Here is a 27,055-nt window from a genome sequence, read left to right on the forward strand (position 1 = left end):
AGTTTAGAACCATCCGTATAGAAGTCTATGTAACTTCTGTTACCAGGGATATCGTAGTTGCAATCGGTTCTAACAGGAATAGTGGTACAGTATCAAAAAGCGGCTCAGGTAGGGTGTAATCCACACTGCCTGGAACATCGGATATTGTATCAAGTATCAATGAGTAGCTCCCTTAACCTCACGGCAATGGTCGCAGCAATTTGGGTAGCCACAATGTCCAGGGGCATAAGATGTAGCATTAAATTCAGTGCATCAGATGGTATAGTCCTCAGTGCGGCTGTGATGAACAAACAAGCTATCCTCTGGATCCGGTTAAGTATTGAGCAGTAGGTGGATTTTTGAAGCGCCGTCCACTAGACCACAACACCATATAGCAGAATAGGTCTGACAACTGCAGTATATACCTAATGTAACCCGGTACACGCGGTCTAAATCCCCAATGTCTCTCTTGTAGGTGTATAGGGCAAGAGTGGCCTTTCTTGTCCTTTAAAAAATGTTGGATTAAATCATAAACCGCCATATTCCCAATACTTAATGGAGCCTTAAAATAGGATTATTTGACAGTTCTTTAAAAGAAATCTGACAAATAAACCTCTTTCAAATCCACATAAAGTTTTGTGATTACCCAAGGGGGATTTAAAAAGGTGATCTCACGCGAACAGCTGCTAACAGCCGGCCAGATTTGACGGTATTAAGATGACAGATTTTTGTTTCCATTCTCTTTGTTGCTATCTTCTTTCTCGCATATTCTCTGCTCATGTACGCGCACGCATACACACACTCACACAAATTTCTGTGTGTGTTGGCAAAACGTCGATCAGATAGCGGATTGCTACCGTATGATTAGTGGTTGTTGAACAAATGAGACCACCTTTAATTGTTTCGCAATGGTGAATACCGGTTAAAGAATTTAACTTTCATAGAAAGTTTGGTCTTTTTATTTATTTTCTTTTTAAATTTCATTAAAATTTAAGTTTCATACATTTCTTTCGAATTTTTGAAAATAAGAAAATGGCCTTCATTTTTTTTTGTTTTTACTTTTTTGCAAAAATTGCGTTGAATTTACAGTTTTTAAAAACTCCCTATTACTTCTAGGTATGATTTCCCTTGTCATTTCCCTAAACTCTCCATGCAACTGAAAATTTGAGCTCATATTCGATTTGCATAGATGAAATGAGTTGCCAATTATTAGCCGTTACAACAAAGCAAATTTATATAAATTTAATATAAATATTTATTTAAAATAATTTAAATATACTTTATCAAAAAGACCTGAAAATCCCACAGAATTGTTTTATTATAAGGTATAATTTTATGAGTAAATTTATACTTCCAACGGCATACGAATAGCGTAGCCAACCCAGCCATTAGCAATAAAACATCACTGAGACACCCTGTTAAGCTGTCATTTCTTTATTTCTTATTCGCTCTCACCATGACCCCCTTTTGACAGTTTGTCATCGTTTTTTCTTTGTATGTAGTGTGACGTTTTTATTTAGATCTGTTTTTGCCCCTATACTTGAAGAAAGAAAAATTTATTTTCCCCAGAACATTCTCCATTATCGTAAAAAATACAAAGCAAAATTAAATAAAAATTACCAATATCAGCACAACACATCAAAATTAAAGCAGAGTGAGTTAAAGTTGGAAAAAAAATTAAACCAAATGTTTTTGTGGGAAGGTAAACAAAAGTCTCGTCAGCAGGCACACACATCACATCTCACACGGTCGCTGCAGCAGCGCAGCTACTTAATCGTAGAGACGTCTCATACCATAAATAAGGAACAATAACGACGTAACAACGAAAAGAAACAACAGAGCAAGCAGCCAGCTGAAGCAAATGTAAAATTGTAAATTTCCCGCAAAAGTAGAGAAAGTGCAAGGAAAATAACAAGTGGTGACCGAAAGGATAGAGAGTCAACCCACAGAAACATAAACATGGCAGGTTCAGCACTTAGAAGACTTATGGCAGAATGCAAACGTAAGAGAAAAAAAGAAAGCAAAGTCAAGCTGGCCAATCTTTGTGTTATTAGGTTACCCCCATTGTTGCATTGATGCGTAAAATGTTTTTTTCAAATCGTTTTAGAACTGACTTTGGACCCACCAGATGGCATAGTGGCAGGGCCAGTAAGCGAAGATAACTTCTTTGAATGGGAAGCGTTGATAGCGTAAGTTAATCTTTTGTCATACCTTATCGAGACAGGCATATGTTTAAGAGGTTTTCAATTCGTATCTACTACTTGGAGGGCTAAACCAAAGATGAAATTTTCTGTTCTTTTTGTTGTTTCTTGCAGTGGTCCCGAGGGCACATGCTTCGAGGGTGGCGTCTTCCCAGCCCGTTTAGTATTCCCACCCGACTACCCGCTTAGTCCGCCAAAAATGAAATTCACCTGTGAAATGTTTCATCCGAATAGTAAGATGTGTGCTTTATATCCATGCTTGTCATATATTTCATATAAGGATGTGTGTGTGTGTGTGTTTATTTATAGTTTTTGCTGATGGACGTGTTTGCATATCAATATTACATGCCCCCGGCGATGATCCCATGGGCTATGAATCATCCGCCGAACGCTGGAGTCCTGTGCAAAGTGTGGAGAAGATATTACTCAGTGTCGTATCAATGTTAGCTGGTATGTGAAAAATTAGGGAAACTATTGATGCAGTACCGATTTTCTGTACGCAAGTTATGTTGCAATTATTCACAGTTTGTAGCAAATGGGCAGGGGTACCATTTCTTTTACTACTCACTCCTGCAAACTGACAATTTATGCGACTAAAAATGTTTAACGTGAAAATTAGGACCTATTTTTAGCCTCTAAACACATGCTCTAATTGGTTTGCCTTGATTTTATTTTATATCTACACTTTTATTATATATCGGCTTATTTTAATTCTCCATTTAAGCTTTGCTTGTGTAGGTCAAAAGTGGACTAAAATTAAAATCCATTGTTCTAGAAAATTATTCAAAAACCGGAATGAGAATTAATTTTGACTCATGCATGTGGTGTCTGAAACCGGTTTCGTTTATTACCTAAACTGCAAATCTGATCAGTCTTTGTTCTGTTTATGCAGCAATTCAATTGCTTTAAAACAGTTTGATGTAGACTAAAATTTCGTGCACAGAACCCATAGTTTAAAACATGCCCACTTTTTGGGTTTTCTGGCTTACGTTGTGTACAAGGAAATTTCATTGGAAAATGCCGTTAAAAATGGAAAATCAAAGCTTCACCAAAATACAAATCAATGTGTAATCCCATGGCAGCCGGTTGCCTCAGTGTGCAACACACCGCTACAACAACAACAAATCAATGAAAATTTAATACCAGCACAGTAGGATGGCATGGGAGGCATCACCTTTTGTAATTATTGTTATAACCACATATCTATGTGGAGGTAGCAATCCTGGTCAAGCTCCATAGGTCAGCAAGCTTGTTCCGGTCCAATGGACCGATCGCCGCGGGAACAGGATGGCCATTGGTTATTTAAAGGCGCCAATAACTCACCTTGTCATATCGAGCATCATTAGAACTGGGTATTTACGCATGAGATCGTGATTGTTCGCGATTGCAATTGCAGCTACTCCGTATACGAGTAACTCAACTATTCGCAGCGTGTGAACGCATAGATTCTCGTGATGACGATGTATATGACACAAATCGGAGCTCAGAGTTCCAACCCATGTGGTGCGCATGTTGTTGTAGCAGTTTATTGTGTTCTATCTTTCGTCTGTTTGATTCTGTTGAGTGTCAAGACCCAGGAACTCTGCGACTAAGATGGGGTCTGTCCACAGGGATCTGGGTCTGAGTCGAGTGGGTCTGGTCGGGCAGTTAAACAGGTGACGTGTATCGTGCGGTCCCTGGTTACAATCGGGACATACATCTTGCACGTCGGCATCAATCCTAGCTCTGTGGGAATTGAGGCGGCTGCATCTGCCGGTAGCTAATTACCGCATCTGCTACCGTGTCTGCATGAATGTTGTTTAGGCCCGCTTGATATGCCGCTTGATCTAGAGATTCTCTCTTGTAGCGCTGAACCTCACGCCTAACTTAAGGCTTCTGGGCGATAGATATCTATCCACAAGATGATGATTTGGATGGTTTCTGCGATAACAGCCCAAAAGGGATTGATTGGACAGCATGTAGTTATGTCTTCGCACTGGTAGGATCTTTGTCTCCTGATGGAGGTGGTCCACATGAGAACTGAGGAGACAGCCCGTCGCAGTTCGGAGGGGTGCCGGGATCACCTTTAGTTGTTGTTGTTGTAGCAGTGTGTTGTGTTTCATCCATTCGTCTGTGTGGTTGTTGTTGTAGCAGTGTGTTGTACACTAACAAGAACTTCTTAAAAAAATTTTCAGCGGTGGTTATCCCCTCCTTTTGCTGGCGACATTTGTGAGGTACTATGCCATGTAAAAATTTCTCCCCAAAAGAGGTGTCGTACTGCGGCACGCCGTTCGGACTCGGCTTGAATCGGGCATCACTCATTGATATATGAGAATATGCCCCTGTTCCTTAATGAAATGTTCATGGGCATATTTGAAATATTTCAAATTGACTTAAATGGTTTGAAGCTCCTCAAGGATTTCTTCGACATAAATTCTGTAGTTATAAACCTTCGATCAACGTCATTATTCCCGTCGTATGTTGTGGAAATGGCGTCAACATGTCCTCCGTTGTCTCTGCTCTCATTCCCATGTCGTCTAAAAAAGTTTCAGTTTGGACGTGGGTTTTTGAGAGAAACTTTTTTATTTTAGTGGCGTCATTAACGCTATCGACCTGTTCGCAACATGTCCTCCGTTGTCTCTACTCTCATTCCCATGTCGTCTAAAAAAGTTTCAGTTTGGACATGGGTTTTTGAGAGAAACTTTTTTATTTTAGTGGCGTCATTAACGCTATCGACCTGTTCGCTTCCAGGAGACACGTTTTGCCGCCCTGGTATTTGTTGTTGCTACAATGTGTTGTACACCGAGGCGGCAGTCCTTGCCGATGAACGATTCCATCGGGTCAATCCGGTACGTACAACCGGCTGCCATGGGATTCGTTGTTGTGGTTGTTGTTATAGCAGTGTTTCGTGCTCTATTTTTCGTCTGCTTGATTCTGTTGAATGTCCAGATTCAAGATTGGGTGCGTCCAGAGGTATCTGGGTCTGAGACGAGTGGGGCTGGCTGGGCAGTTAAACAGGTGATGTGTGTCATGTGGTCCCTGGTCATAATCGGGACATACATTCTGCACGTTGGCATCAATCCTGGCTCTGTATGAATTGAGGCGGCTGTAAAAACCGGACTATAGTCAGAATTCAGAATTTCCACCACTGTTGTGTTAGCTTCGTCTTCTGACTCCACCAGAAGTTCTTCCTCACAAGATTCGTTAGAACTTGTCATGCTGAGCTTCCGTACGCATCCAGGGGCAGGCGAGAAAACTGTGGAACCACTCTTCATCAGGACCCGAATGTCGATTGTTACGCAGATACCTGCCATCCCGGCCCAAACCTGCGAGGCCCAAGGGTGAATACAATGCGTCTACCAACGCCCCCACATGTGGTAACCCACACATGAGTACCAATTTGATCCCACGTATTTGGACGTGTTCACCTCCTTGGTTAGGAGCGGAGCACTACCTAAAACTCCTTCCGATCTATGGGTCACGGCACCCGGTTGAAAACGCAACTCCACGCCGAGCTTATGCTCTACCCGCGATTTGGGTACAAACCACAGCTACCACGTTGCCTCACCATTGTCAGGCTGGAACCAAAGTTCCAGGGGCTCCTGACACCCGTGGTACCAGATTAAAGTCTCTGGTCAGACTTTGTAGCCTTAAAAGACTACTACCAGTTGAACCCCAAACAGTTCCGGGCTGGTCACCTGAATGAGAAAAAATCGGCCTAAGCCGACCTCAAGCCAGCATACAAAAGAATGCATCAAACATACAACGAGACGATATACACAAACAGGACACGGCAGCTCTCACGGGCTACGCCACATATATCAGCATCAACATGGGACTTTACAATCAACGCGGCCACCCTCACGGGTGACCGAACACAACCACAACAGCTAAGGGAACCAACAATGGGCAAACACCGCTGCATCAACATGGGCAAGGCAGGTGCCAGGCCATGTCATGCGCAGCACCAAATCACACAGTCGCGCCAGCACAGCATCGCCTCGTTATGGATAACTAGCGTGTATTCATGCCTCCACTAAGTCTAGTCCGCCTCCTAAGAAATACTTCCCGGGAAAAGGTGGCCAGCCTAGCAACAGTAGTCTCGTCTTCAAGGGCCCTACTGAAATCCCACACTGCCTCGCTAATCCCCATCGCGCCTAAATCTCTAATGTCTGCATAGTACGGGCATTCTGTCAGTACATGCCTCCAGTCCTTAGGTATCCCGCAGTCGCACAAATCAGTCGCGGACAAGTTCCTCTGATGCAAAAATGCATTAAAGGAACCAAGTCCCGTCAGAATGAAGCTCACACTTAGGCCGAAGCCAAAGTCCGGGCGGTCTCGTACGAACGTCGCGTCACGAATAAATTCGTAAGTCACCCGACCATTGTCACTGTTCGTCCATCTAGTCCTCCACCTATCAACAAGACGCTCCAAAAGGAGTGTCTTGAGCCGCCTAATATTCCCATCTGCAAGCTCTGAAGCGGTGAGCCAATCCTCACACACTAATGGAATTCCCTTTTTCAGACTATACAGAACGGCCATGTAACTCACGAGTAAATCAAGCGGGGCGCGCCAAGCAATACCTGTAGTGCGTCTGTCGAAACAGTCCTGCACATAGGAAAGCAAGTCAGCATTGCCACCCTCTGACAAGAGAGGATCTTCTTTCGTCCTAAGACAATCGCAGCAATTCCGTGCCATACAGGCGCTCCATAAGTTGCGCAAGCAACAATTAGACCACCATATATGGATCGAACAGCGCGACGACTAAGACCCCAATCGCTTCTCAGAACACGCTTAACCATACCGGCTACTCCAGTCATCTTCTCCTTCACCCGATCCAAATGGACCAGGAAACCCATTCTCTCCGAGACAGTCACTCTCAGATATTTGACGAGGACACTAGGCACTTGCGGTGTGGACGATTTATCCTTAGATTCTTCACAAACTGCTGCTGTCGAAGTACTTTCTGAGTTTCTCCCTTACCCTTTCTCCCTTCATTTTGTGTGCTCTCATTAAGTACCCTAAAAATAAAAATTTGGTATCCAAATTTCGGATGGGGTACCTAGGGGGACCGTCCCACCCTAAGACCTACCAAACATATATTTAGACCAATCACGACAATATGGGACTCAAATGAAAGGTATTTATGATAAGAAAACGTATCTGATATCCAATTGTCGGACCAAGTGCTAGGGGGACCACCCCTAGCCCCAAAACACCCCTAAATCGGACATATTTCCCGACCATGGCAATATGGGACTCAAATGAAAGGTATTTGCGAGTAGAATACGAATGTGATATCCAAATGTCGGACCACGTTTCTGGGGGTCCACCGCTTTCCCCAAACAGGACTTATATGCTGACAATGGCAATATGGGGCTTAAATAAAAGGTATTTGAATGTAGAATACGAATTTGATATCCAAATATGGGACCAAGTGTTTGGGGAGCCGTCTCTACCCAAAAACATCCCCAAAGGGCACAAATTTACGACCATTGCAATATGGGGCTCAAATGAAAGGTCTTTGGGAGTTAAGCACGAATCTGATATCAATATTCTGGAAAAGTTTATGTGGGGCCACCCTACAACACCAACCAAATAGTAAGTATTTTCTGACTATTGCAATATGAGGCTCAAATAAGAGGGTTTTTAAAGTGGAACACGAATCCGATATATATTTTCAAAGCCAACTCACTGAGTGACCGCCCATCCCACAAAACAACCCCCAAGCCGGTCATGTTTGCCGACTATGGAAATCTGGGGCTCAAATTAAAGGTATGTGGGAGTAGACCACGTATCTGATATCAACATTAGGTGTCATTTGTCTAGCGGACGTCCCACCACCATAACAACTCCCAAATAGGACATATTTGCTCACCAAGACAATTTGGGTCTTAAAGATAGTGGAACTAAATACTCATAGTTTTTAGGGCCAATACCCCAAACCGGACATATTTGCTGACTTTTGCACCAAGGAGTTTAAATGAGATTAGAAAACGAATTTGATATCCAATTTTGAGGGCAATGGCAATATGGGGTTCAAATAAATGATATATAGATATATGAGAATAGAGCATGTTGCTAATATATTTTCCGGGCTTAGTGTTTGGGGGACCACCCCAAGCCCCAAAAACACCCCTAAATCGGGCATATTTACCGGCCATGTCAATGTGGAACTTAAATGAAAGGAATTGGGGGGTAGAACAAGAATTGATACCTATTTTCGGCACCAATTTTCTGGGGGTCTACCCCTTTCCCAAAATATCCCACAAACAGCAATTTTTTACTGACCATCGCAATATGGGGCTCAAATAAAGGTATTTGGAAGTAGAATACGAATTTGATATCCAAATGTAGGACCATGTTCTTAGGGCATCACCCTTTCCCAAACCACCCCCCATAGGGAAAAAATTTTTCGATCATGCTAATATGTGGCTCAAATGAAAGGTATTTGAGATTAGAAAACGAATTTGATATCCTATTTTGGAGCCATGTGTTTGGGGGATGCCTCATCCTGTAAACTCCTCTTAAGCCAATAGCAATATGGGGTTAAAGTTGCGAGAAGAGCACGATGCTGATATTTTTTCAGGGCCAAGTGCCTGGGGGACTACCTCTCCCCCGAAAACACCACTAAATCAGACATCATGAGAATATCGGCATGAAATGAAGTATTTTAAGAATGGAGTACACCTTACTTCCAAACATAAATTCGGAGACCAATAAAGATCATGTGGGATTCAGATAAAGGCACTTATATTTGTAAACTGTTAGTCAAGTTTGCATGGTATTTCACTAAAAGATCTTTAATTGTCGGAAATAAATATTCCAAGGAAACTTTTGTTCCATATAAAGTAAAAGAAGGCTCAGCGGAGCGGGCCCGGGTCAGCTAGTTTAATATAATTATTTAAAAATTTCTATAAATAATATTCTTTATTAGCATAGTGTAATTGGTAGTTGATATGGTTCAGTGCATAAACTCGTTTAAACTTAACCAAACTAATTTTTCCACCCATTTGCCAATTTTTTTGCAGAACCCAACGATGAGTCTGGAGCCAATGTTGATGCGGCTATAATGTGGCGCGAAAAACGTGAGGAGTTTAATAAAATCGCCAAACGTTTGGTGCGTAAAACCCTGGGTTTGCCCTCATAAATAAACATACCACAAAATTTTAGAAATATGCAAAACGATTTAAAACAAAATGTAACTAGAGAAACATCATTGATTTATATATACAAAAAAAAAACTAAAAAAAAATATATAGTAATAGAAATGTACGTAGGTTTGTATCAGCTACAGACCTTTAAATGATAAAATCACCATTGTAACAAAAAAAAAAAAATAGAAACTTTAGTTAAAAACAAAACAAAATCTGTAATACTAATCTAAACGATAATTTTGTGTTCCCAAACACCAAAAGGATTTCACAGTAAACATAAATTTGATTACAAAAAACAAAACACAAAAAAAATGAATAAAACAAAAGAAAATATGATTTCTCAAATACGTGATTAATCTGTCATAGATTTTAAGAAATATAATGATTTGAATTGGAAAAAGAAAAAGGCCAAAGGCAATTTGAATTTGTTTTGGAGGTTCATGAAATGTTTAGCCAGCTACCACACAAGACTCTCTCTACGTACATACTAATAATGGCTATTTTTATTATAAACACCCATCTGGTTGATACGATTTAAAACGTGCGACCTTATTGTGGATTTTAGCAGGTAATAATAATAATAATAATAAATGCGCGATCTAAAATTCTTGGCCGGCTCTATGTGTGAATGTGCAATTGTATGCCAAAGATTATGGTGATGCCCAATTTATCCACATCTCTATAAAATTGGTTTGTTGTTTTTATTATTAGATAAATCATTTTTATATGAATTTTGTTTTTCAAACAAACTCCATCCCCTCCCCCCCCCCATTTCTGATTATTTCAATGTATTTGTTTACTCTTTTCAGTCTGTTTCTTTGATGGTATTTTCATTTAATTAGCAGCAGATCTAAAAGTTAACAAAATTTTTCAATTTAATGCTAAAACACCTGCCAGTATTGTATTCATATTTGGTTCTTAATGTTTCAATAACGCTCTATTTTGAACGGTAAATAGTTCCCCATTTTAGTTGTCGGGTTACTGTTGAAGAAAACGCCTAATATTTTCAAGTTTTCCTTCATAAAGGTTTTGAAAAAAGTTGATTTCCTTAAATTTGATATAAATTTCGAAATGGGTGTAAGTTTCACTATTAAACGTAAAGCAAACAAGTAAGCAGATAAAGTAGGATTTATCCACCTACGTATCAAACCACAAGAAACTGATTTGGATTACACTGTGGAACAAAATTCAACTTTTTCAATAATACCGAGAAAAACTGCACAGGTTATGGAAAGAAGAGGCAAAAAGAGAAAACACCTGTATCGGCGTTTTGAAAGATTGCTTCGAAAAGCAACCAAACAAGAGGGGGGAAGGTTTCTCCCTTCGAGATATTTTTCTAAATATTCGGCTAACGGATAACTTGTTATCCTTTCATTTTAGGTATATAGTGCGTATTCGGCAATATTACTGACTAGACAGCGAACAACATTATTGTATTGGTTGCCTAAAAAGTAATTGCGGATTTTTTAAAAGAAAGTAAATGCATTTTTAATAAAACTTAGAATGAACTTTAATCAAATATATAATTGCCATTTTGTTCGATAACCTTTTGCCATCTTCCTGGCAAATTTAGTATTCCACGCTCATAGAACTTCTGGCCTTTATCTGCAAAAAACTGAACCAAGTGCGATTTTATAGCCTCATCGTTGCCGAAAGTTTTACCATTTAAGGAGTTCTGCAAAGATCGAAATAAATGGTATTCTGATGGTGCAAGGTCAGGGCTATATGGTGGATGCATCAAAAGTTCCCAGCCAAGCTCACTCAGTTTTTGGCGAGTGACCAAAGATGTGTGCGGTCTAGCGTTGTCCTGGTGGAGTATGGCACCTTTACGATTGACCAATTCTGGTCGCTTCTCCTTGATGGCTGTATTCAATTTGTCCAATTGTTGACAGTAAACATCCGAATTAATCGTTTGGTTCCTTGGAAGCAGCTCAAAATATACCACACCCTTCCAATCCCACCAAACAGACACAGCATAACCTTCTTTTGGTGGATATCAGCCTTTGAAGTGGTTTGAGCTGGTTCGCCATGCTTGGACCATGATCGTTTTCGACTAACGTTGTTGTAAACAATCCATTTTTCATCTCCAGTTATGATTCGTTTTAAAAACGGATCGAATTCATTGCGTTTAAGGTGCATATAGGTGCACAAGCGTTGATTCGGTTTGTTAAATGAATTTCTTTCAATACATGTGGTACCCAAACAAACAAATGTAAACAAAATTTCGCGCACTTTTTTTCTAAAGCAAGCTAAAAGTAACAGCTGATAACTGACAGAAGAAATAATGCAATTACAGAGTCACAAGCCGTTGAAAAAATTTGTCAACGCCGACTATATTACTACTATATTACCGACAATTACTTTTTGGGCAACCCAATAGAACATTTTCCCTCCACCAACAAACTAACCTTCATTAATGTTGTTGTAGCAGTTTGTTGTGTTCTATTATTCGTCTTCTTGATTCTGTTGAGTGTCCTCCAGAAACTCTGCGGCTTAGATGGGGTGCGTCCAGAGGGATCCGGGTCTGAGACGAGTGAGTCTGGCTGGGCAGTTAAACAGGTGAGAGTGGCATGTGGTCCCTGGTCACATCCTGCATCAATCCTTGCCCTGTAGTAGTTGAAGTGGCTGCATCTGACGGAACGTAATTGAGCCAGAACTACTCTGGTGTGCCGGGGAGGTCAATTTCTTCAGGTGCAATGGGAGGCGGTCATTCTGCAAGGACTGTATTCACCCGGTAACTATTTACTGCATTTGCTATCGTGTCTGCATGAATTATGTTGAGGTGGCAATCCTCGTCAAGCTCCTGCAGGTGAGCAAGTTCGTTCCGGTCCAAAGGACCGATCGCCGCGGGAACATGATGGCCTTTGGTTATATGCAAATGCAAATTTGCCCATGAACGTTTCATTAAAGAACAGAGGCAAATTTCTCACATATCAATAAGTGTTGTCCGATTAAAGATTTTTGAAGCTCAATGATAAGGGGCCTCCTTTTTATAGCCGAGTCCGAACGGTGTGCCGCAGTGCGACACCTCTTTGGAGAGAAGTTTTACTTAGGGTAGTATCTCACAAATGTTGCCAGCATTAGAAGGGGAAAACCACCGCTGTACCTTTTATTTAACTCGAACCCTAGGATTCGAACCCAGGTGTTCAGCGTCATAGGTGGACATGCTAACCTCTGCACTACGGTGGCCTGCGGCTATTGGTTATATAAAGACGCCAATAACTCGCCTTGTCATATAGACCATCACAGGCACTCAGTATTTGTGCAAGAGCCGGTGCCGCCCGGCTTCTCACTAGGACTCTCCATTCAATACCGCTGATTGTCCGCGGCTGCCGTTGCAACTACTCCATATGGAGCATTCCACTATCCGCTTCACGAGACAGCAGTGAACCCCACACAGATTGCCACTCAATGTTGTCAGACTGTGTGGTGCTCACAGCTATTCCGTCCCGGGCCGTTGTCATAAAAATCCAAGATGATCTGATCATGTCCGTCTGTCCGTGTATCTTTCTGTTTGACTGCTGAAATCACGCTAGAGTCATTAAAAATACAGATATTGTGATGGAACTTTGTACAGACTCTTTTTTTTTGTACCTAATCAGGAAAATTGCCAAGATGGTTTGTTTTGGACTATATCTTACTAAAATGGCCGCCAATCTTAGCGAATATGGTTCAGATAGGACTATATTTGGATATAGCTGTCGTATATACCGATTTCCGATTTATGTTCTTGGACCCATTAAAAGCAAATTTTTTAACCGATTTCGCTGAAATTTGCCACAATAACTGAACAATCCCATGGCAGACGGTTGTACGTACCGGATTGACCCGATGGATGCCTTCATTGGCACGGGCTGCCGCCTCAGTGTACGTGTTCGTCTTTTTTTCGTCATGGGAGAGGCACAACCCGGGGTGCCTTCTCTGCAAGCTTCTAGTCCGTGTGGGGATTGAAAAGAACCCCGGATCCTGGTTCTGTTCGGGTTGCCAGAACCGCCTTGATAATCGATGGGTGTCGGTGAGGTGTAACCGGTGTATGGAGTGGTTCCGATTTTGCTCTGGCCTTTCATCACTACGGTAGTATAGTCATACTGGATATGTCGCAAGGTACTGTGCGAATATAGCCAACAGTGGGTCACAAGCGTCGTCGTCGTTGGACTATGTGACGCCCACGACCTCTCCCGTGCGTCAGTATACGCAGCAGCAGCATTCCAATCACTATATTGCCAGGTCAGTGTATCATTTTTGTAATTGAATTGCAACGGTCTCCTTGGCAAGATCGATGAGATTGTGGATTTTTTTTATGATTTTATGAGGAAAAATATATTGGTCGCAGAGATCCAAGAGACAAAGCTGGCCCATACCTCCAGCATGCACAGTTGTCACGGATACAATGTGCTACGTAAGGATCGCTCAAGGAATTGAGGTGGGAGATTGGCCTTCGTGATACACCATTCCGTGCAATATAGACCCATCTCGCCTGCGCCTGGCGCTATGGACCCCTACATGGAGTGCATGGGGATAGCCGTCAGGTCCGGTACTGTCGAGTTAGAGCTATACAACGTGTACATGCCGCCGGTTGGTAGCTGTATTCCAATTAAAGGACAAGCTTACAACCCCGACATAATATCCCCACTAGGACTAAATATTTCCATTGTATCCCCTGATCTCCTGAGTGACGTATCCTGGCAACCCGTCATCTCTTTGAGGTCAGACCACCTACCCATAATTCTCACCATCGACCGACCACCCGACTTCATAACTTTTGAGCGCCGGACGTTTATCGATCAGAAGAAGGCCGATTGGGCTGGCTTCAGAAAGTATACCAATCGCCGCTTCAGCGAACTGCCAACCCCCTCGGATGTGCTAGTGGCCTAGAGGAAATTCCGAGACATCTTTAACACAGCAGCCGCTCGCTCTAAACCAGCCGGTCGAATACCCCAAGTGCGGCCCAATTTCCCGGCACAGGCAGTGGTATTCGCGAACGAGCGTGATGGGATTCGTTGTATGGACCCCACTAACCCCAGAATCAGCGACCTCTTATAGTTCCCGATGTCTGGAAAATTGGCAGAGTGACCTTCTCTCACCAGTAGCAAAGGTTGAGCCATTACTCCTCCCGAGCCTCGTAGGAGAATTTCCATTCGCCGAGCATCAACATGGATTTCGAAGACTGCATAGCAAAACAACAACTTTGCATGCCATCACCGCAGACATTTGCCGTGGCTTCAATCAGCCCAGGCCATGTGATAGGACGTTTTATTTCATTCGACACGGTCAACCATGCCAAATTATTTGAGGACATCGCCAACACGTTCCTCCAGGCCTGAAACGCGGGGTCGTGAATTATCTGTATGGTCGCCATACAGATAATTGTGGAATTTAGCACCGTAGAGTGAAACGGGGAGTTCCCCAAGATGGGGTTATATCTCCGACACTGTTTAACCTCTACCTATCCTCCATTCCACCCCTCCTGAGGGCAGAGAGATCGTATCATATGCGGACGATTGTACGATCATGGCTTCAGCCCCCCACCCATTGTTGACATCTGCGATAGGTTGAACGTCTACCTCATTCACCGTGCAAAACGTGGAGCTTTCAATCTGCCATGCCATGACGTGTGATGCGCATTAAAGTCCCCTAGAACCAGACGATTATGGCCAGATAGCAACCCACTTATTTCGGGGTTGTAAGGCTGGCCAATAATCGGGGCACAGCTACCAACCGGCGGTAGGTACACGTTGTATAGCTCTATCTCGACAATACCGGACCTGACTGCTATCCCTATGCACTCCATGTAGGGGTCACTAGCGTTAGGCGCAGGGGAGTTGGGTTTATATTACACGAAATGGTGTATCACGAAGGCCAATCCCCCATCTCCATTCCTTGAACGATCCTTACGTAGCACATTGTAACCGTGACAACTGTGTAAGCTGCAGGTGTTGGTCATCTTTGTCTCCTGGATCGCTGCGACCAATATGCTCTTCCGACTCATAAAGTCCACAATCTCATCGATCTTGCCACAAAGTCCGTGGCAGTTTAACTGCAAAAACGATACACCTCCCGGCACTGGCCTGGTAATATTTGGGCTGGGATGCTGCCGTTGCGTAAATTGCCTTACGGGAGAGGTCGGGGGGTCACATAGTCCGACGATGACGCTTGTGACCCATTGCTGGCTATGTTCGCACAGCACCTTGCGACATAGGCAGTATGACTATACTCCCGTGGTGAAGTGAGGCCAGAGCAAGATCGGAAATGTACCCACTCCATGCACCGGTTACACCTCACCGACACCGACCGATGATGAAGGCGGTTCTGGCAAACCGAACAGAACCTTGTTGACCACGTACAAAGCAATTGGCCGGTCTGTGGTAAGTTATGCAGTGCCAGTGTTGTCTGCGATGGCTGTCTCCTCAGTTCTCATGTGGACCACCTCCATCAGGACACAAAGATCCTACCAGTGCGAAGACATAACTACATGCTGTCTAAGCAATACCTTTTGGGCTGTTATCGCAGAGACCATCCAAATCATCATCTTATGGCTAACGGCTGAATGTAGTCCTTAGAGAAGGACCGCCTCCCATTGTATCAGTTCTGGCTCAATTACGTTCCGGCAGATGCAGCCGCCTCAACTCTTACAAAGCAAGGATGGATGCCGAAGTGCAAGATGTATGTCCCGAATGTAACCGCGGGACACGCACGATGCACGTCACCTGTTTAACTGCCCTGCCACACCCACTCAAACAAACTATACGCGAGTTAATAAAAAAGAAGGAAACAATTTTAAATTTTACCTCTAGAAGTGAATCTATGGATGATTTGAAAAAAAGACACACAAAACAAATCTAAAAATCAAAAAGTTGATTTCGCAACATACGAATGGTTTCGTCGAGAAGGATTTTATGTCGGGCAAAAATAGTCTAAAGGCCTTAAATCGCACGATCTAGGCGGCCAATTGACCGGTCCGGAACGTGAAATAAAATGTTCATCGAACTTGCCTCTCAATAAGTCCATTCTTAAGTGTGCTATGTGGCACCCAATTTTCCGGCGTAAGCAGTGGTACCCCACTAACCCCAGAATCAGAGAACTGAATCTGGAAATAAAAAGGGTAGTCAACGAACATAAGCGGAATTTGTGGCTGGAACACTTGGAGCAATGTAACTTAGGCACCGGATTAGGCAAGCTGTGGTCTACTGTTAAGTCACTCTCGAACCCCGGTAGATGGGATGACAGGACCTCAGTCACTTTTGGCGAAATAACACCGAGACTGATCCGAAGAGATGCGCCAGGTAGTTCAACTGTCAATTTATTGTGCCTCCCGAGAGTGATAGTGCAAGGTGGAGAGCTATTCGCCGCATCCGTGGTCTCTGAGCCGATGGACAGCCATCACAATTTACCGTGGGCGAAGTTACGAATGTCATCCATGGCGCCAAGTCATCCAAGGCGTTGGGCCATATTTGACAAAGTTGTTGGAAAATAAAACACTTCATGCAAAAATTCGGCCTAATCGGATAAGAATTGCGCCCTCTAGAAGCTCAAGAAGTCAAGACCCAAGATCGGTTTATATGCCAGCTATATCAGGTTATCGACCGATTTCAACCATACTTAGCACAAATCCAATAGGAACTACGCCCTCTAGAGGCTCAAGAAGTCTAATCGGGAGATGGGTTTAAATAGCGTCTATGTCAGCTTAGACAGATTTAAAATAGGTTGCCCAAAAAGTAATTGCGGATTTTTTAAAAGGAAGTAAATGCATTTTTAATAAAACTTAGAATGAACTTCAATCAAATATACTTTTTTTACACTTTTTTTCTAAAGCAAGCTAAAAGTAACAGCTGATAACTGACAGAAGAAAGAATGCAATTACAGAGCCACAAGCTGTGAAAAAATTTGTCAACGCCGATTATATGAAAAATCCGCAATTACTTTTTGGGCAACCCAATATATCAGATACGTGTTCTTTCCTAAAAAACGTCTTTTTTGAGCCTCATATTGCATTGGTCAGCAAATATTTCCTATTTGGGTGGTGTTTTTGGGGTGGGGTGGCCCCATAGATACTCTTCCCGAATATTGATATCTGATTCGTTCTTTATTTCCAAAAACCTTTCATTTGAGTCTCATATTGCTATGGTCGTAAATTTGTCCGATTTTGGGGTGTTTTTTGGGGGTTGGGGTGGTCCCCCAAACACTTGGTCCGCCAACTGGATATCAGATACGTTATCTAATCTTAAATACCTTTCATTTGAGCCCCATATTGCCATGGTCAGTAAATAAGTCCTGTTTGGAGGGTGTTTTGGGGAAGGGGGGGCCCCCAGAAACTTGGTCCCACATTTGGATATCAGATTCGAATTTTACTCGCAATTACCTTTCATTTGAGTATAATAATGCCATGGTCGGTAAATATGTCCGATTTGGGAGTTGGGGTGGTTCCCCAAACACTTGGTCCGACAATTGGATATCAGATTCGTTTTCTAATCTTAAATACCTTTCATTTGAGTCCCATATTGTCGTGATTGGTGTATATATATATTTGGTAGGTTTTGGGGGTGGGGCGCCCCCTCCCCCTAGGTACCCCATCCGAAATTTGGATACCACATTTTTGTTTATAGGCTACTATAAGAGAGCACAAAAATTTCGCTTAAATCGCACCACCCATCTCCGAGATCTGGCGTTTCTGAAAATTAATGTAAGGGGGAGGGTCCGCCCCCCTTCAGATATCCCAAAATGTAGTACCCTATTTTTACAAACAAACAAACAAACACAAATTGATTTTTATATATAAGAAGATTAGACCAATATTTCGATGGGTTACAAACGAAATGACGAAGTTAGTATACACCCATCCTATTGTGATGGATATAAAAATGGATTTTGGAAAGCGGGCTCTAATTTCATCAAACATACATATATGTGGACACATGTCTGTTAAAAAAGTACAATACATACGTCAAGAAAACGTGGCGCATCAAATTGGCCCACCATCATCACCCTCGTAAACATGCAGATCTCAGTCTTCTCTAGGTTTGCGCCCTACGTCTAGCACAGACGTATGCCATCTCCAAGATTCTTTCGGCCCTTCTGCATAGCTTATTCGGGGTCTTACCTTTCAGAAGTGTGTATAACAACGTCTGACAACAATTGCGGCTTCCCATCGATCAAGATGTCGAATTAGGAGCTCGGAAAACAATTGCGGATTCGAGGGTCTCAATATGCCAAAACGGGAAATCAGTTTATATGGTTGCTATATAAGGTTATAGAACATAATGGAAACCTACATGCGAAGTTTCAACCTAATGGGATAACAATTGCGTCTTGCAGGGCTCAAGAAATCGAATCGAAGGACCACATTATATGGAGGCTATATGCAAATCTGAACCGATATGTTCCATTTGTTATCTCCAACGGCCTACATCAATAAGAAGTCTCTGTGGAAAACTTCATTTTATTTGGTTCGACCACTGTCGTAATTTCCACAGACAGAGGGACCGACGAAGGGGCATGGCTAGATTAACTTAGAATGTCAAGACGATCAACATGTTCCGAGGTGTTTCAAACGGAATAACTAGATTAATATGCCCCCCATGTGGGGGACATGCAGAGGTAAGCATGTCCGCCTATGACGCTGAACGACTGTGTTCGAATCCTGGTGAGACCATCAGAAAAAATTTTCAACTGTGGTTATCCCCTCCTAATGCTGGCAACATTTGTGAAGTACTATGCCCTGTAAAACTTCTCTCCAAAGAGGTGTCTCACAGCGACACGCCGTTCGAACGCGGCTATAAAAAGGAGGCCCCTTATCATTGAGCTTAAACCTGAATGGGACTGCACTCATTGATATGTGAGAAGTTTGCCCCTGTGCCTTAGTGGAATGTTCATGAGCAAAATATACATTTTGCATCCTTTGGTGGTGGGCATACAAAATCCATGGGGATTTCTTGTTATGACTTCCTATTATCCTAATTTAGCTCCTGCCTATAAAGGGAAGCCGTGCATACAAGATTCAGCCAAAACTAAATTGGCACGCTTTTACTTATTTCTAGTTGATTTCGTTATAATTTTGTATGAAAACGCCCATATGGTTTCAGTTTTACCACATTCCCTCAAATTCTCTAGCGTACTCTCTCTTCTTCGTGCAGCAGGGATGGAAAAGTTAATACTGTAGTACTTTTTCGACCCAGTTTCCCAAAAGAAAATTCTAATGTATTTTTTATGAATTTTAATAAATATAGTTTTCTTTAGGTGCTCAAGAAGTTAAATCGAGAGATCGGGTGATATGGACCGATTCAGGCCATACTTGGCAAAATGTTGAAAGCCATTGTAGTGGTCATTCCATCCAAATAGGATAAGAATTGCCCCTCTTATAGGCTCAATAAGCAAATTAGGAGATCTGTTTATATGGAAGCTATATAAGTTTTTGACCGGTTCGGATTTTATTTGAATCTACTTTTGTAGGCCAACGTAGTGCAGAGGTTAGCTTGCCCGCCTTCGACGCTGAACGCCAGGGCTCGAATACTGGCGAGTAAATAAAAAAAAAACAAGTAAAAGAGTGCTAAGTTCGGCCAAGCCGAATCTTGGAAACACACCACCATGGATTCTAAAATATGGGAGCTAAATTTGGTTATGGACTGATTTGGACCGTCCTTGGTATAGTTGTTGAGACGCAAAACATCAAATTTCAGCCAAATCGGATAAAAATTGCGACTTGTAGGGATCAAGAAGTCAAATCGGGCGATCGGTTTATATGGGGGCCACATCAGGTTATTGACCGATTTGGACCGTACTTGGCACAGTTGTTGGGAGTCATAATAGAACACTATGTGCCAAATTTCTGCCAAATCGTATGAAAATTGAGGCTTCCAGGGGTTCAAGAAGTCAAATCAGGAAATCGGTTTATATGGGAGCTATATCAGTTTATAGACCGATTCGGACCGTACTTGGCACAGTTGTTGGCAAATTTCAGCCAAATCGCACTAAACTTGCGGCTTTCAAGGGCTCAAGAAGTCGAATCGGAACATCAGTTTATATGGGAGCTATATCCAAATCTGAACCAATGTGGCTCATTTGCTATCCCCAACGACTAATTCTGGCGTCATTTCACCTCTTCTGATCTTCTCAATATCTATACTACCTACATCAGGCCGAGGATGGAATATAACTGTCATATATGGGCAGGAGCTCCACAATCATCCTTGGAACTACTTGACCGGGTTCAACGGAGAGCGATGGTGTTGATTGGGAACAGTAGAGTATCAAACTCTATAGCTTCAGTCGGAACGTGGGTAGCATTGTATTGCTCTATTGTTATCGTCATACCTTTTAAGTACCACTTCGATATTTACTTTTCCATCCCTGTTGTGCAGTGAAATACCTTTCTCTCTCTCTCTCTCTCAACCGAATAAACAGTGTTGCCAGCATTAATGATTTCTCCTTAGATTGCCAATTTATTTTTGAAAATGGGGACTAATTTTTTGACTTAGGGACTTGGGGATTTGATGAGGATAAGGAGCAAAAAATTGGTGATTTTTGTATGGTGATGTATTTTTTATGTAAGTTGTGCTCTTTCGCCCCAAAAACTACCTTTTAAGTACCACTTCGAATTTTGCTTTTTCCATCCCTGTTGTGCTGTGAAATATCTTTCTCTCTCTCAACCGAATAAACAGTGCTGCCAGCATTGATAATTTCTCCTTAGATTGGGAAATTATTTTTGAAAATGGGGGTTAAATTATTGACTTGGGGATTTGATGAGGAGGAGCAAAAAATTGGTGATTTTTGGGGGAGGCATTTTCGGACCATATTTTGTAGTTTATTTTTGTACCCACCATCATAGGATGGGAGTATATTAATTTAGTTATTCCGTTTGAAACACCTCGAAATATTCATCTAAGACATCATATAGTACATATATATTCTTGATCGTCTCGACTTTCTGAGTCGATCTAGCCATGTCCGTCCATCCGTCTGTCGAAATTACGATAGCGTTTAAACACGTAAAGCTAGCCGCTTGAAATTTTGCACATATACTTAATATTGATGTAGGACGTTGGGGAAAGCCATTGGGCCATGCCGGTTCAGATTTAGATGTAGCTCCCATATAAACCGATTTCCCGATTTGACTTCTTGAACCCCTGAAAGTCGCAATTTTTGTCCGATTTGGCTTAAATTTTGCGAGCGGTGTTTTGTTACGACTTCCAACAACTGTGCCAAATACTGTAAAAATCAGTCCATAACCTAATATAGCTCCCATGTAATATATTTCCCATCATATATTTCTAAGTTTTACCTACATGCCAAATTTCAGACCTCTAGCTGCATCTGTACAGAAAGTACAAAATGGTACCAATTTTGGTACCAAAATGTACGAATTACAAAAAGCTTATAGTCACCCATTAAATTTTTCCTAGTTGTACCTGCAGACCAAATTTCAGACCTCTAGCTCAATCTGTAAAGAAAGAACCAAATGGTACCAATTTTGGTACCAAAATTTACGAATTTTGAATAGATCATTTAGTCATCCATCATATATTTCTTAGTTGTACCTACACGCTAAAGTTCAGACCTCTAGGTCCATCTGTTAATAAAGTACCAAATTGTACCAATAGCAATTGCGGTACTAAACGTACGTTTTCTCCCATTATCAGGACTATTTTTTCATTTTTTCTTTTCCAATTCGTCCTTTTGCACCATATGTCTTTTAAGTCGAATTTCTTAATTCTATTTCTATCCATTCGCACCTAAATGTACAAATTTCCAAAAACTAAGTTTTGAAATTCAGAGCTCTAGTTCAATGTACAAAGAAAGTACTAAATATTAGTACCGAATTTCGGTACTAAACGTACTATTTCTCCCACTTTCGGTAGGATTTTTCAAAATTTTTTTACCAAACCATATTTTTTCGATACGCTCTTTAATTTGAGCTAGAGCTGGCAAACTATCGATATTCGCAACAATTGATGTCTTCGATATTTCTCATCGATACTATCGTTTATTTCCCATCACCTATATTTCAAATGAAAATTAGAGGTAAAAATCAAGTGATCGATTTATACAGAAGCAAGGCACCGACTGAATAAAACCAAATTTAACAAAGTCAGTTGGATGTCATGAGATATCATTGTACAAAATTTAAGCCCAATTGGATGAAAATAGCGCCCTCTATAGGCGCAATGTGTCTGATAGGATACATTCAGTGTCGGGTCGATTATTTTTGTTCAATTTTCCAAAGAAAAAACACCCAAAAGGAAGAGAGATAGACCCATTGATAAGTATACCGGTCTATCTGTCTGTCCGTCTGTCTATGTTAATTTGTGTACTAACTACAGATCGCAACTTTCATCCGATCGTCTTCAAATTTGGCGTGGGAATGTTTTTTGGCCTAGAGACGAAGCCTATTGAAATTGAAAAAATCGGTTCAGATTTGGATATAGCTCCCATATATATTTTCGTCCGATTTGCATTAATAATGCAATTAAATGGTAATTTTTAAAAAAAAAATTCTCTCGAAATTTTACAGGGAGGATTTTCTTACGACTCCCGACATTACAGGTGAATTTTATAGAAATCGGTCCAGATTTGTATATAGCTCCTATATATATGTTCTTCCGATTTGCAGTAATAATGCAATAAAATGGTCATTGGTTAACCGATTCCCTCGAAATTTAGCAGAAAGGATTTTCTTATGATTCTTGGCATTACTGGTGAATTTCGTGGAAATCGGTTCAGATTTTGATATAGCTGTCATATATGTATATCGCCCGATTTTTACTTCTAGAGCCACTGCAAGCGCATTTTTTGATCAATCTTGCCAAAATTTTGCACAACGCTTTTTTCGACGAGTACCAGAAAACTGCTCGAGATCGGTTTAGAATTAGATATAGCTCCCACATATATGTTTGTCAAATTTTGGATAATTTGAAATAATGTTGTCATTTGTGAACCGTAGTTATTACAGTTCGAACATATTTGCTCGATGTATGATGCGGATTGTTTAATAACCCATCTGAAAACATCCGGCGAGGTCCATTAAAATTGTTTCAGAATTAGACATAGCTACCATTTTTTTACCTATAGGGTAGGTGTAGGGTATTATAAAGTCGGCACCTCCCGACTTTTGCCTTTCCTTACTGGTTTTTATACAATACAGTGCAAAGCAAGTGCTATCGATTACTATTGCGATATTTCCCCTACACCTGATTTGCATTCTTTGTAAACATACCCTATTTCGCTATCCCTGTTTTACAAACTTAAAAATTTTATATCAATGCCTTCATGTGATACACATCCTTTTGTCGGTTTGGCTGTCAGTAGAAAATATTTGTGCCCAAGAAATGAATTCTCACTTTTTTTTAAAGCCTTTCACAATTTTTTGAGATTTTTATTGGGGAATTTTCGGATACAAGGTATGGAAAAACTCTGGCAACCCTGCTCACAAACATGTACAACACACACCACTACAAACAGTGACCACCAGAAAGATGAAATGGTTTTCACAACTTACTCTCTCACAGAAGTATCTTGTATCTCGCAGATACCCGTGAAGTAAAGAAGTGCGCCCAGTAAGTGCGGGTGTTACGAACGAATTCGTTCCATTATTATTTTTATTTATGACTACCTACTACTGCTGTTCGCTGCTGCTGTAGTTTGTGCTATTTTTTTGTATTGATGGACGTTAAATAAATAAATGCTCAAAAAATATTCCAAGAACATAAATAAAATAACCATTAAATCAATCAATATTTGATAATTGTGAACGGAAATAAGAATCTAAGTGAGACTAAAGAAAAAAAATTGCCGAAAATTAATACCTTCCAAGGAAGAAGGCAAGGCAAAACAAAAAGACAACGAAGACGTCGACGACAACGACAGTGTGACAGCTGAAGAAGAAGAAGAAAGAAGTGAAGAAGCAGTGTAAAGCCAATATACAATAAAACACCGACAGGTAAGAGCCGCCATACGACTACGACACCAATGTGATCAAATGAGTAAAAAACCTTCCCCCCGCCCCCTGCCGGAAATTAAGGTGCAAAGGTTAAAGTAGTTGAAACAAAAAAAAAACAAAAATCCTCAAAATCCCATTAGTCAAAGAAATGATCTAATTTCAAAAAATTGATAATTATTGAAAAAAAGGAATGATAAATTCTTAAAGAGCGAGAGATGTTCAAAGTGAACTCCAGTTTGTGTGCACGCGATTGAAATAAAATCTAAACCTTGTGATTGCGAAATCAGTTAAAATAAATACAACAACAAAATATCGAAATAAGATGTGAAGTGAAATCGAATAAAAATGAATGAAGTAAGTGTGAAGGCAAAATGCTAGCTATCTAGCAGTGTGTGACGCATTCGGCATAGCAGCATATATTTCATGTGCGTTCTTTTTTCTCCTATTGCCAGCCCGTCTTACTTTTCAAATCGTAAAATTGTAAAATAAATAAATTGTAATTCGATTATTTGGTGTTTTGTCACAATAGCGCTTTAAATTCTCGTGTGTGCATGTGAGTGAGTGAGTGATTTTTCTCCTAAAAGATTTCCTATGCTACCCCCTATGTGCTGCATATAGTAAACAAGCACTCAGTCGGCGAAAAACACCAACATTTTTATTGAATTGCATCACTTTTTTTGTGTCAATGTAATGAATGTATTTTGATGTACAACAGCAGCGGCACCAAACCAAACAATCCCCGCCCTCGACCGACTCACACCGACAACAATTCATTCATATTTGTATAGCCGTGATGAGCAAAGTGATACTACAGTCCTCCATCCATCCGAATCCAACAAGAAAAAAATCCCCAACACAATACTCAATACATCATATGTGTTACGCGGTGTACAGTGTTTTAAGGAAGAAATCTTATACATAAAAATCTATTTGTGTTTGTTTGTTTGTGTGTTCCTTATAGACTCAGAAACCGCTGAACAGATTTTCTTGAAATTTTCACAGATGGTGCATAATGATCCCGTGGTTAAAAAAAAGGGTACTACATTTTTTGATATCTGAAGGGGAGGGGGGCGGACCCTCCCCTTTACCCTAATAACGCCAGATCTCGAAAAGGGGTGGTGAGATTTGTCTTGTTTGAACCGTTGAGTGGAGCGGACGCGTTGTTAATTCCCTCCGGAAAAATTTTCTATAACTCGTAATAGGTCATTATTTTTGGAAGAAATATTTAAGTCACTCAAGGATAGCTGCGATAGAGGTATCCATTAGGCGATCGAGGATCAGCGTCTGTTTCCAGTGGAGCGACAGATCTAGAGCCCGGGAGCAGGCTTAGAATGGACTCCAAAGACTCAACAGCTGCGGTGGTGGTATCAGGCCCTAGAATGTTGTCTGCAACTGAAACCTCGAATGGTGGAGAGGCTCCATTAGCCGACAGACGACTGGGGGGCTTTTGACGAAGCCACCTGGTTCGAGTCTAAAGGACAAGGCCGAACCTATTCCTTCTTCGCCTCGGCCATCGACCTCCCACGGCAAACCAACACGCTCTTTAAGAGGTTGGAATAATAGAAGACGCATCGCTCTCAGGTTTATTGAGAGGCTTGGTGCGAATGATCCTAAGACTCTCACTGATAGGTAGAGAGATTCCCTAAATTGGGCTTGGGAATTCGCTGCACAGGCTACCCCAAAGACTACACGTCTAGATTCGGAAACTGCACCGGATACAGTCAACAAAAAGGCGGCATAACAGTAAGATGGGTCCAAGAGAACCTTTGCTAATGTCGCTAGGGACAGTTTGGTGATGGCAGTTTGGTCGACAAGGGAGAAGAACAGGGCTGCATACCTAGGAATAATTGGAGTGGGATAGTCAATGGACTGTCATCAGTATACTCCGATGTCCTTGCGGACACCTGTGACGATGCAGGTTGGTATCGAGGCCGATACAGACTAATTACCTTCGGCTATTAACGCTTAATTGAAATGTATCGTTGTGCGCTATAAAAGATTGGTGAGATCTGGCCAGGTTCGGCTCTACATTTAGTTAATAAGGAAGATATTCCTTTTTGACCAATGGCGCATGCTTGGATACCAAGGATTCCCTCAGATCCTGAAGCGATACTTGGAAGACTAAGGGAATGTAATCCCAGTATTTCAACCACCGACTGTAAGATTGGTAGATTAGATGAGGCTGATGGTGACCAGAGACATGCAGTATTCGTACTAAACTCTGGCTGTATCGCAGACCTCAACAAGTCTAAAGGGGTTGTATCCTAAGGAATCAACAAGCTGAAACTGAAGGTCTATAGAAGCGGTGGGGTTGGGGAATCAGGAGACGACTCAGCAGTTGTTGCTGAACTCTTGCCTGAGGAACTATCGACCACATCGACTAAATCTGGCGGATTGCAGGAGACTCAAAATCCCTCCAAGTGCGCTTTGAGGTGTACTCTAAAAATCTAGAACTGGTCATATCGAAGGGGTTACCCGACCAATGCAGTTTGTATCAAGCAGAGATCCTTGCAATTAAGGAAGTGGTTTAACGCCTTCTCAGACAAAGGCGCAATCCGCATCGTTTGGTTGCCGGACGGAGTAAGGGGGAATGAAAAGGCAGACGATTTGACGGTGAAGATCAGAGGAATGCCGTCAATAAACTTGGTTAACCTAAAGCCTCTCGGGACGACGCAGTTCGAGTTAGGGGCGTGGACTACTGTGAAACAGCGAAATAATCGGTAGGCGGCGAAAATCCTTTGGGGTGATCTGGATCGTGAGAGGACGAGGCTATTAATGAAAGGAAGTAAGAACGAGCTTTTGGTGTCATG

At 41.6% G+C, this 27,055-nt stretch overlaps 2 protein-coding genes across 6 annotated transcripts in view; both read left to right on the plus strand.

Moving 5' to 3' along the window:
• Positions 1-1,485: 1,485 nt before the first annotated feature.
• LOC106093352 (ubiquitin-conjugating enzyme E2 G2) lies at positions 1,486-9,663 on the plus strand. 4 transcript variants are annotated; one of them, XM_059367633.1, is made up of 6 exons: positions 1,486-1,633; positions 1,682-1,981; positions 2,087-2,168; positions 2,295-2,413; positions 2,490-2,630; positions 9,191-9,663. In XM_059367633.1, exons 2-6 carry the CDS (start codon positions 1,939-1,941, stop codon positions 9,307-9,309), a joined length of 504 nt encoding a protein of 167 aa, XP_059223616.1. In that variant the 5' UTR covers positions 1,486-1,633; positions 1,682-1,938; the 3' UTR covers positions 9,310-9,663. The 4 variants fall into 4 exon arrangements, with proteins under 4 accessions (XP_059223616.1, XP_013115853.1, XP_013115854.1 ...); XM_013260399.2 differs by having other exon boundaries at positions 1,693-1,981; XM_013260400.2 differs by having other exon boundaries at positions 1,702-1,981.
• A 14,158-nt stretch (positions 9,664-23,821) lies between these two features.
• The window catches only part of LOC106093351 (MAP kinase-activated protein kinase 2), a 55,410-nt gene continuing 52,176 nt past the window's right edge, over positions 23,822-27,055 (plus strand). For both annotated transcript variants that reach the window (XR_001222337.2, XM_013260398.2), the window contains exon 1: positions 23,822-24,245. The gene's annotated coding sequence lies outside the window, so the exon portion shown is untranslated. The remainder of the gene's footprint in view (positions 24,246-27,055) is intronic.

Source organism: Stomoxys calcitrans, chromosome 4 (genome assembly GCF_963082655.1).
Source record: "Stomoxys calcitrans chromosome 4, idStoCalc2.1, whole genome shotgun sequence".
NCBI lineage: Eukaryota > Metazoa > Arthropoda > Insecta > Diptera > Muscidae > Stomoxys > Stomoxys calcitrans.